We start from the raw sequence: 12,187 nt of genomic DNA, 5'->3' as shown, positions 1-12,187 counted from the left end.
TTCCTATGTTAAGCTTTTATGAGACTAATCTGAATTACCGATGATCAGTTTACCATCAGGCTAGTCTTGTGCTAGTGTTGTGCCCAAATGTAAGGTGTCCTCTTCCCCTGGAAGGGAGGGACTGGGAACTTCTGATGTTTGAAGACTTATACTAGGTCTGATACCAAGCGACCCTACGAGGCACATGGTATTCTCTTGGTTTTAGGAAGAGGACACTGAGGCGAAGCAACGTCAAACAGATTGTCCAGGTCCCAAAGGTGCACCCGAAAAACATGACCCCAGAAGGGTCTGACCGCCTGGCCTGTGCACTTATCATGTAATCGTGCTTCTTTCTGTCCCGTGTGCTGACATTGCTGCTGAGCCTTGTTTTGCAAAACATTAGAGACTCAGTAATTCATTGAATTTTAGGATGTTAAGAGTTCTCTGAAATCTCACCTAATTCTTCATATAAAGAAGAAAAAAAAAAAAAACCCTGATTTTGTGGGAATGGGTGGCGTGGTGTAGGGAGACAGAACTCGATCCCGGGGAGCCGGGACTGGAACTCAAGCCTTTCATAATTTCCCCAAATTCTCTGCTTGGGATTCTAAGTGCACGCCACCTTCCTACTAGCACACTACCTTAGGAGCAGGAAGGCTGTCTCATCCTTTTGAACTCATGTTCCCTAAACCCTTTCTAGCTGACGCACCATTTTTTATGCTAGTGATTCTTACCCATTCTCTTGTTGTGTCTGTTGGGGACGGGTCACAAGCCCTTCAGTGTTATTTTTGCTTCTGTTACCTTGTTTGTGTATTTCTCTTCTGTTTACTGCTGGGTCTGTGTGCATAGCACCTCTGCTCACCCACGTCAACCCTCCTTGCTTTTTCCCTCGGGATCTCTTATTGGCCTGATAAAGGCTTGATTTATGCGGGCAACACAAAGCAATTTGACCCACTTATTCTTTTCTGCCTCAGTGGGGCTCAGTGACGTGTTCAGAGGAGCAGAGAGAATGAAGTCTTTTGTCCACCTATGCGGTGCGTGAGCCGGTATGATGAGCAGAGGATGGGAGAAGTTGGGAAGGGGTGGACATGAAGGATGGGGTTGGACCAAGGGAATGAATCCTTCAGTCTCTTATGCTTGAATCAACCACAAAGTGTTTTGAGAATTGGTTTGGATATTTACAGAAAGGATAGCAAGAATGCAATTCTTTCTATGTGAGCTTAGAGAGATATTTGCAAAAACACTCACATAGTATCTATGTGCTTTTATAAATAATCTTCCATGCCCATTTTAGAAAGTTTTAGACATCACACACTTCATTTTGAGGGTGTCAAATCAGTCACAGTCTCGGATTCTTCCATGTTGATAAAGATGGGATGGACTGGGGCGCTTGGGTGGCTCAGTGGGTTAAAGCCTCTGCCTTCGGCTCAGGTCATGATCTCAGGGTCCTGGGATCAAGCCTTGCATTGGGCTCTCTGCTCATCAGGGAGCCTGCTTCCTCCTCTCTCTCTGCCTGCTTATCTGCCTACTTGTGATCTCTGCCTATTAAATAAATAAATAAAATCTTAAAAAAAAAAAAAGATGGGATGGATTATTTTTTCTTTGTGTGGTTAGTTAGGAAGGAAAATGTAAGCTATGAGTCCTTGGTTCTGTGTCTGCTCTAGTATATAAATTGCTCCAGGAGGAGAAAGCACAGTTTGGGTATACCGTGATACTCCTGGAGCCTCTGGGAGTTAGGGAGTGAGGGACAGAAGTGGCCAGAGGTGAGTATTAGGTTATCCTGCACACGACTGGGATAGGAAGCGTGAGCAAAGACAGAAGGAGGCCAGGGCGCAGAGCAGGAGGGGTGCCTGAACTGTCTCAGAAGACGTGGTTTCTGGTCTTGGAGTTACCATCCCTCCACCTATGACTTGTGGAAAATCTTGGGCCTTTTAATGTTCAAATTTTCTGCTTTGTAAAATGAGAGAGTTGGAGAAAATTATTGGTTGGGTTTCCTCCGGATTCTTACATGTTTTAGCTTTAGTCACAGAGATAAATACAGTGTCAGGGGTGGGTTCTCATGGAGAGCCGCAGAGAGCGGACAATGTGAGGGGTGGGAGAAGCCTGGAGTTTCAGAATGAATGCCGAAGAGAGGAGAGGTGAAAGTTCGTGGCCATAGAAGCTCTGGTTTCTTGATGTGGTTTTCCTGGGAATGCCCTTTGTGACTGCAGGGAAGACACGAAAACTTGGGCCACAGGCTCTCCACCTGTTACATAAAGTGGCAGGGCTATGTAGCATCGAAGTTTCTTTCATGCTCAAACACGCTATGGCTTCTTCGCTTTAGTTTTTCTTCTCCAAAAATACTCAAAGAGTCACGGTACAGTGAATATTTTACGATGGGAAATAAAGTTACATTGATTTAAAAGCTGCCATAATGAAACTTGTTTCTTCCACTTTCACTCCTGGTTTTTCATTCCTACCAGAAAATAAGAACATGCTGGCTCTGATTTTATTTTATGTTTATAAACGGCCTCTTTTTCTAGACAATAAGATTTCCAGGGGAAAGAGTCATGTCTGTGGATCCTGCATCTACCGCAACTGCAAGCACATGACAGCCGTTTAGAAAAAGTTTGCTACGCTGACGTTCACTCAGTTAAAGCTTCCTCCTCTACTGTTGACATCATGCCCTGATAAGTTAAAAAGTGTTAACCTTATTATTAGTAGTATTATTGTCACTTGTTGATGTAATTAAGTAAAATAAGATGCTTCTTTGGCTAAGGAAGACCAGGCTTCTTTTGAGAACACGTTCCATGAACAGCTCTCAACTCTGGAGCCTTGTATGTGTCCGTGAGTCAGAGACAGAAGGGGGTTAAGGGAACAACTGGTTCCCTCGATCAGTGCGGTATCTCCGCGGTGATGTACAAAAAGCATTCTCCCTCCTAACATGGACGGTAGTGCACCACTGAAGGTGGATTGATAAATGTTCTGTCGATGAAAGTACTGTGAAAAGTCAGTTAGGAGAGGCAAAGAGGAAGAGACGGGGAGATGTGGTGTAGCAGAGCGCAGGAGCCCTTCCTTGTCCTTGGGATGCCTTTTGGATTCAGTGTCTATAAGACATCAGAGAGAATATTGTACATTCAGCCAAGCAGTAATTACACAGCCCACACATGCTTTGAATCAGGATCCATTAAAAATAATGAGAAAGAGTGACAACATGAGTTTGGGTGTGCAAGGAGGTGTAGCAGGGGAGAGTTAACAGAGAGATGGGTAAGTTCCCCCCTTTTAATAATAATTAATGTCAGCATCCGCTGCAGAGCGGGATCTGGTCTGTATTCATTAGGTGTGGGAGAGTATTGATTTTTTTTTTTTTTTTTTTTTATGGAGACGAGGTAGCTGAAGATTTTAGAGAGGGATTCGCATTCCTCATTAATATGCAGGCTGGGTCTTGGCTACCAATAGTTGAGTTTAAGACAGAGACAATCTATACTGACCATTAAAAGAACCACAGTCTAATGGGCACATCTATTCCAGTTCTCTCGGTTTTAAACATTCCTCCTAGCAGTTTTCACTTTTAAAATCCAGTGCTTAATTTAATATATTCGAGGATTTTAGAAAAAGTCCATCCTTCGAGTCCATGTAAGCTGATGACTTCATTTCCTGAATCCCCCGCATTTACATACTGTTATTCCATTTTTAATGACACATATTTTGGGAGCAGTGTTTCCTTCTAGTTTTAATCTGCTAGCTTCATTGATTCGCTTTTATGCATCATCCAGCTGCCCCACGGCTTGCATTGTTCGAAGAATCCCGAGGAGACCAAATAGGGTCATTATTTCTATTTACCTATGCTACCGACTGTAATGATGACAGCATGGCCAGGAAATCTTACTTTTGAGAACTTGTGGATGCTATCGTCCACTCTAATGAATTAGGTCTCCTTTTGTCTACCATCATTATTTCAGTCATGGGAGCTTAATGAGAACAGGAAATAAATGCATTTAATATCCCCATTTGTTTGATCCCCAAAGTTGTCGGAAGCAAGAAGGCAAGCTTAATAAAGAGGGCAGGCTTCTCCTCATTTGGTTGTTGTTTAACGTCCATTGGAGAAGTGGTGCTATTAATTTCCAGAATGGCGGAGGCAGTTCTGCAGGGGGACGGGGAGCTGACCTTGCAGAGCAGAGGATGGCAAGCCAGAGACGGGGTCATTAGCAGTTTCGGTGCTGTGCATTCCGCTATAACAGACATCCACAGTTAAATGCGAGTGCAGGAGCACATTTCAAAGTGGACAGAACGCTTTTGGCAGTGAACCTCTTTTAAAATGATCCATAACTAGATTTTTCCATTAGGACACTTAATAAAGAGTTGGTTTTGTCTAGTGGTGACATGGGCTATTCTTTCTCTCAAGCGGATAAAGCTCTAGTTCTTTTAACTATGGAGACAGCTATTTTTTAAAAGCTCTTGGGTTCACTCTTACCGAAGGCTCCTTGCCAGAAAATTGAGGCACGGGGCATGGGGCCACCTTCTGCCACTGAGCATAGTGATCTCTACAGAAGGTGACGTTGTGCTGCAGTTGACTCTCGGGAGTTTGGCCTCGAACAATCCGACTTGCCATTAAAACAAAACAAAACAAAACAAAACCTTAAACATTTAAAATTGATTTTGTGCAGTCTGGTGATACCACAGATATATATTCTACAATATATTCTACAATGGGCTCTGGAATAACACTTCAAGGGTCTTGAAACTCGGGCTGTCACTCATTTCTCTCAGCATCTTTAAAAATAGGAATTTAAGAAGCTTCAAGTAACTTTGAAGATCCCAGAAAAGAAGTGCCCCTCTGCGGTATCCTGTGTTAAATTGAAAGTGTCTATATTAGAGAATTCATAATGAAGGGAAATTGTTTGAACACATCCTTTTGTAGACTGTTGAATTTAATTAGGTTACATCTCGTCCTGATTGCTGATTCGGGCTAATTGGCTAACTTTGTACTATTTGGGTCTTTTGCAGATTTATTTAACTTCTACCCTTTTTGGTTTGTTTCTGAGTACCTCGAAGTTTTCAAGTGAAGGAGTCAGAAGAAGTGCCCTGAATAATGATGTTTTTTTCCCCAGTGACCACTAGCAGGCGTAGCGTTTGACAGGGTCAAAATAGGTCAGTGGGAAGTATGTCTTCAGGACTACATGATGAATTTGAGAGCAAAAAAGAAGACTGCCTTCGTGAATGGAGCACTGGATCAAGAGTCCTGTAATCCTGCTATATTATATTTGCCACAAATGCAGCACTGACTGACCTTTGACAAGTTGCTCTGGTACAAGTTCCTCGGTTTACCCATCAGTGCACCGGGCTGCAAAGCCTAAGAATTGAGGTCATGCAATCTGGGAGTTGCTCAGTTCTTAGGTGTTTATGAATAAAAACATCGACTTACATACTCACAGACTGAGAAACTTTAGCATCATCCAGGTTCATGACCTGTAACCTGTGAAGCAACATGTCCCCTTTTGCAACGTCGGGCACTGGAGGAGGGAGTGGCAATGACCCTGGGGACCTCAGACCTCAGCCTGGAGAACTGACATTTTGGCCTTTGTCCCAGTCTGTGATGTGGAAGGCATCCAAAACACCCCTTTGAGTTAGATGAGTACAGCTATCTGTGAATCTCCCATGGGCAGCTGAAGCCCAGACATGGGAAAGGCAAATAATAGATAGGAACCAGGTGAAAAGATTCTATAAATCTTTAACACCATCATTCTCAAGCTCTAGGTAACATTCTCTATATTATCTAAACTTCAGAACAGTTCACAAATGCAGTATCTTTTTAAAAATTAAAAAAAAAGTTATGTCTTCATCTATGCTATCCCATAATAGAAAGATTAGTGGGCTTTAACACATTCCAATAATCCTCCTTTACTTAGCATTTTGTATAGAATTTGCAAATTACTTTTTGCTGTAAACAGTGGCTGTGGAATACTTCAAGCTGAGAAGATTAAATGAAGCCCTTATCCCAAAATAAGCCTTTCAACGAAGTTAAAATAACTAAAATATTTCATCTTATGAAATGTTATATGAATATTAAAAAATATCTCCAATGCAACACTGGCCCATTGAAGTCCTCTTGTGTGAATGTGGGGAGGCAGGATCCGGGGTGACACATGCATGATTTTTGCGACGAGGAGTTCTAGACCCATGTGGAGTCTGAAGAGCCTCTCAAACGTGCTGTAAGGGTTAATGCCCCGGCATCAGCAGAAGAAATCACAGAGAAAGGGGGACTGGCTGTCTTTGGGGTGGAGCACTTTGGGACCATCCACCTTCTCCACAAAATACAAAGAGTCAGGGTGAGGAATCAAGCATCAGGAGAGCCAACTGCTGATTTTAAAGACTAGAAAGCTGTCAGCCATGCAGCAGCATACATAGGACCATTGACTGAGTAGGAGTCTAAGGATGAACAGACGAATTGGTAGTTTTTCCCCAGGGTAACACATACCCTGGGGGGAGGGGACAGTGCTTCCTTCTACAGTGTCTGGGGGTCAGACGAGCTGGTGGATGGTGGGGAGCTCTTAGTCAGGCTTAGGCCATGGCAACAGAAGTGACCTTCATCAGAAGTGGAGGGCTGAGCTTGAGGGAGCAGTTAGCAGGAGGGTGGTGGAGGTGAATCACACAGAGTTTCCCTATGCACCCCGCCCCCCGCCCCCACCCATCCTGCCTTGAACCCCACCATCACTGTGTCCTGTGTGCCTGGCCAGGCCCCGAGGTCTCTGTGGCCAGCCTCTTCCAAGTCAGGGTGGAAGCAGAGCCCCCTTCAGGCTCACTCAGCAGCCGAAAAGGTGGGAGAAAAATGTGCAAGAGGGGATGGGCTGGTGCACATTCCTGCAGGTGTAAGGAATGCTTCCCCAGAGAGCCAGTGAAGAGCTGTTCTGCAGGGCTTGTCACCAGGAAAGGTTGGGTTGTCTGAAGACTGGTGCCATACGTCTGACTCCGGCATTTATTCGTCCTGGTGCCTGGAGGCACTCGCTTAATCCCCGGACCTGCTTCCTCCTTACAAAAATAGGGCTAACTTCACCCTTTTTATGGGACAGGACAATTGTTGGGATCAAACAGACCATGCACATGAATGTGCTCTGAAAATTGTGAAATGGAAAAAAAGGCATCAGTTTATGAAATAAGTAATGTGGGACAAACTAGTGAACAGGTATCAATTGGTGTTTTGGTCTAGAGTCATTTTGAGACTACTTGAAGAACTGAAACATTGTATTTGAGCTGCTACTCTACCTTCTTGATGGAGAGATTAATAGCACCAGGCAAGTGTTGACTACTGGAATGGCATTGTATGAGATGTTTGGGCAAGAAGGAATCCTGGAAGTCAGATGGGAACACTGAGGTCCATAAAATTGAAAGGACTTGCACACGGCCACCCTGATGACTAGTGACAGAGCCTTGGTCGGACTGCCATCTGGCACACTCTTCCTTCCCCCATACCAGTTTTCCCAGTAGGTGGTTTTGGTGAAGCAGAAACGACATCTGGGTGTCCGAAATACATATCGTGACTAACGTAATTTGGATTGCAAAAATACGTTCTGAATGAAACACAGATCTATTGTTCTCCAGCATTCATTAAAATTTCTGTATCTTATAAACATGTCAAGACTCCCCAACAGAGTTAGCAAGAAAAATAAAGATATTACTTCATCATCTATGTTGCTTATTTTCAGTTACTAAAAAAAGGTGTTTGCCCCAATGGATGCTCTTTTCCATACCTTCTGTGTGTTCTTTAGTCCCTGCCAGTCATGTTCCTCCATCCAAAGGGCTTTCTAAGATGATTTCGAGGTTCACAGACATAAAAATCTTATACTCTGAGCACACTATGGACTTACCCGGCCCCATGGAATGCCAGACTGATAAAGAAGATGATGAACACATGGTGTGTGCACCAGAACAACTCGTAGGAGACCTGTCGGATGAACTCGGTGGAAGAGGTCATAATCAAGATTAAAGCCAGAGAGAGGACGAGGCCAGTAACACCCGCAATGGTTGTTAGGGATTCAGTGATGGTGTTCTAGAAGAAACAAACACCATGACATTGACATCTTTGTTCTACCTTTCCATTTTAGGGTCATTACTTGAGAGTCCATGCAGGGGGTAATTCAAGGTGTTCTTATCAGGAGCATATTAGCCTCGAAAAGGGGTCCCCATATGACTCAAGAGGGGAGCTTCCTTGTCCTTTCCTTTTGTCCTGTCCTGTCCAAACCCCTGTTTGATGGCAGACATTTGCTTTGCTCCAATTTCATCAAATGCAATTGAATCCTTTACATGTTTTCCATCTGTATAAATCAACCTTCCTGTCAAAGGTATTACGTTAAATCGAAATGAAGACAATATATGAAAATGCATTTTAAGATAAAATACTGTAAAATAAATCCAAGTCTCAAGTTTTGAATCTTTAAAATAAAAATGTGGCTTGCCATGCCTAATTGCATTTTAACATTAATAAACACTTTTTTTGGAGAGATCCCTCAGAGGCATTCCTAATAAAGCAGCAGCACATTCTGTTCCCCTGGTAGTTATTCCTTGCTCTTGCTTTTTAATTGGAAGGACCATGACTTGCATTTCTTTCATGCCACCTCAGGAGGCTTGGAATAAGGCTTTGTAAATCCTAGGTGATCAATAAAGATACAGCTATTCTTATCTGGTAGACACTGCCAAAAGACTGGCATTCTGACCTGTCAGTGCAAGGGATGGTTAAAGAGCCTTTTAGAATATGAATCACAAAGCACTTTGTATTTACTGTGAGTTTTCCATACCCTTGCCAAGTCATTAGTATTCATACGTTGTGTTACTATCGTTGAGACGACCAACCGTGAGCTCAATAAACTCACACTGTATCTTTTGTCAGTAAAATCTCATTAATTTGGGCTGCTTTGAGATCTCAAGGTAATTTGGGTAGGGACTTCTCCTTGTTTATTTACTTTTTTCCTTCATAGAGCAAATAGTTGAAATAAAATGGAAAGGGGTATGTCTAAAACATTTAAAAGATATATTTTTTTTTTGCAAGTGTACTCAGGCATTTTAGAAATCCATTTATATCATAGGCTATGCTAATTTCAAATCATCCTTCTTTGCTTATTAAGGCAAATCCCCACTTCCCTTTTCTTGCAACATATTTTTGTAGACTGGTTTGTGCAGCCGTGTACCCTCTAAAGTAATCCCACTGCATCTCTTTAAAAATACTCCATAATGCACACTTGGTGTTATGGGTACTTTCTCCAAATGTACCAATTTGTATTATTGATCTTTCTCCAAATACCCTAAAGTAGAGGGTTTCTTGAACTTAATTAACACTTACATAGTATATTGCTTCTAAAATTTTGAGAAAACTATATTGGGAGTAACTTAATTATCTTGTTAAATTGCTTTCAAAGTCCTTCTAATAAATATTATTCACTGTATCATCTTTTCAAAATACGGAGGTTTATTCTTGGTTGTCTGTAACAATGAACTTCAGTGCGGAAAAGCGTTCACCCCAGAACACTTAGTAGGGAAAAGTGTTCACCCAAGTAGGTGCCAACATAAATACTGTGACTCAAATGAGGGACCCCAAAGGCCTTTCCACAGGCTTACAGCATCTGTGTTTTTGACTTATAACTTTGAAACTTGGGCTTCTGATTGTTGTCTGCTAAGAAAATGTAGCTCTCCTTGATTAATGGCCTGATATTGGAAATCATCTTAGGATAATTAGGGACATGCCATGGAAGAATTTTCCCCCAAAGAGACTGAACTTTGCTTCTTCAAAAAAGGCTGCATAGGCAAAACGGTCATGAAAGAGATATTTCCACGACTGGAGTGCATTGTCTTGGATTCTTCTTGAACAATACTAATTTTTTTTAGCCCATTCAACACGCTGTATGCCTATTCCAGTGGGGTAATTTGTGACCCGATATTTCGACCAGCCAGGACAAAAGGGGTAAGAGTGGAGGAAAGGAGAGGAATATCTTTATCTCCACGGGTGGATTTCTGGAGCTACATTTTTGGTTTTGTTTCCCACATGTGCTGCCACTCCATGCACACGGGTAATTAGCAAGAATGATGTCACTAGCCGTGCAGGCCCGATTATGAAATTAGCTACTCTGCCCAGTATCTGATTTGGCAGATCAGCCAGCCCCATGTGTGCCAAAATATGGTATGGGAAAAGAGATCCAAAAACAATTTGTGAGTTGAAGATGAAGACATCCAGTTTTTAATCCATGGATGTAGAGGGCACTTCACGCTCTTTATGATTCCAACACCACCACCAACAAAAATGTATTGAATCATGAGCTGCTTTAAAATTTAAAATATCAGGGTTTTAACAGGTTATTGTATTTTCTGTTTAGGTGTATTTATTATGTTTTTCTATAAACTAATTAAGTGGCATCAGTTTTTCTTCTTGCTCATAACCTCTTAGCAACATTTATGAAAAAAATAGCTTTTTAAGAAAATGGTGAAATTGATGTTAACATTTGGCAGAAACTTCTCTCCAGCTCTTTTATTAATAGCTTTTTGAAACACAGTGTTCCTGATAACGCCACGGGAAAAGGAAGGACTTTTCAGATGAGAAACTAGGTAGCATGCAAGGACTCACTGTGTGGAAGGTCCGGATGGGGTTGAGGTAGCTCTCATTTGGGGCGTCGCCAAGTTTGGAAAGAGCGGCCGGAAGTCCCTCTGCTTGAGCTGACTGGCTCCGGTGATAACGCTGTAGGTTGCACAAATGGGCGATGATGTGGATGGCTACGGTTGAGGAGGTGAGATCAGACATGGTCCATACGGATTTCTTCCTTTGTGGCTACTCAGAAATGCAATGCCTCTATGGTCAAGTTTCTCTGTTCTGGTTTGTGTAATCTCCAAAGAGTGATTTATTTGTGCATCTTTCCCAGTGTCTTGAATAGAGTGGATTGAATTGTTCTAAAGGCATGCTGTGACTTGCCACATCCATTTTAATTATAGGAAGAAATAAAGTAAATCTCAATTCCCCATAATTTAATTATAAACATCTGCTCATTCTGTAAGTGGAATAGGTATTAGGATATCACAACATAATTATATATATATGTTCCATTATATATAAAATTCCATATTATATATAGAACACATTCTGTTTTATACATATGTCTATGGATTCCGTATTTCATATCTTACGTAATATATTTTCCGAGCAATCACAGAGCATTATTCTTGAGTACTGTGTATCATATCCATGGACATCTGTGCATATGACAGATAGGATAGATACCAGGGAAGAGTTTTTGTTCTCTTTCAGACATTATATTTTCTTTTCTTCCTTTATATATCTCAGTGTATATGTATATTCGCTCCTACACATACACATATACACACTATCTTTGCATGTGTTATTCCTAGAGGATTGAAATAAGTTAGTATTTATAGAACTAATCCTCTCGGTATATTCTTAAGAAGAAAACTCAACTTTCTAATTCTGAGAATTGGTGATGTCTAAATTCTAAATGAGGAGAACTTGCTCAGGAACACAGCATAATTTAGCTTGAGGAGTCTGTGCCCAATGCCACTCTTTTCTGTCTTGTAAAATCTGTGGGGAAGCTAGCAGTCACAACATCCAGACAAGGACCTCCTCCTGATGCTTTTCCTGCAAATGAAAACCCTATTGGGTGACCCGTTGATACCAGCCATTGGGATCAGATTCAAGTGTGAAATGAGAATTCATTACCCAGGGTGTAGATAACTTCCCAGTTGATAGCGCCCCCCGCCCCACCATGAAAAGCAGCAGTGGCTGCTAATTTCATACAGTCACTACACGTTGTAGGCAAATTCTGGAATCCTCCATGGCTGTACATTGTGGGTTGAGGTGGGGGGAGTGGAGGAAAAAGGAACAGCAGAGGCTTCTGAGAATACTGGTGGCATTCTGGTCCCCGTAGTCCTAAGAGCAGATGTATTTAGAAATGCCATCTGCCATTTAGCTTTACTCTCTGTCCCCTGATTTTCTTTGATCAGAGCCATTCCCTTTTCTGACCAGCAAAGTTGTTTTCGTGCTTTAAGACCCAACTCAAAAGTTGTTTTCTATTAAGTATCTTTCAATTTCACCGCACCAATGATGCCAATGATACAGCAATGATTTAATTATAACACTTCCTAGACATTCCTGTTATGAGTATTTATTTACATCTATAACCTTAACACTTGGCACATTGCTTACTACCAGTATGTACTGAATAAGATTTTGCTGAGTGAT

At 41.9% G+C, this 12,187-nt stretch overlaps 1 protein-coding gene across 1 annotated transcript in view; it reads right to left on the bottom strand.

The window, feature by feature from the left end:
* The window catches only part of LOC111158742 (NADPH oxidase 3), a 56,024-nt gene that overhangs the window by 35,042 nt on the left and 8,795 nt on the right, over positions 1-12,187 (bottom strand). The window contains exons 5-7 of the mRNA XM_022520977.1: positions 10,565-10,710; positions 7,821-8,002; positions 4,430-4,559 (exon numbers count right to left, since the gene is read on the bottom strand). Coding sequence (XP_022376685.1) covers positions 4,430-4,559; positions 7,821-8,002; positions 10,565-10,710 — 458 coding nt within the window. The remainder of the gene's footprint in view (positions 1-4,429; positions 4,560-7,820; positions 8,003-10,564; positions 10,711-12,187) is intronic.

This window comes from Enhydra lutris, unplaced genomic scaffold, assembly GCF_002288905.1.
Source record: "Enhydra lutris kenyoni isolate GAN:26980312 unplaced genomic scaffold, ASM228890v2 scaffoldscaffold62, whole genome shotgun sequence".
In the NCBI taxonomy this organism is placed as follows: domain Eukaryota; kingdom Metazoa; phylum Chordata; class Mammalia; order Carnivora; family Mustelidae; genus Enhydra; species Enhydra lutris.
This window is presented reverse-complemented; position numbering and strand designations above follow the sequence as displayed.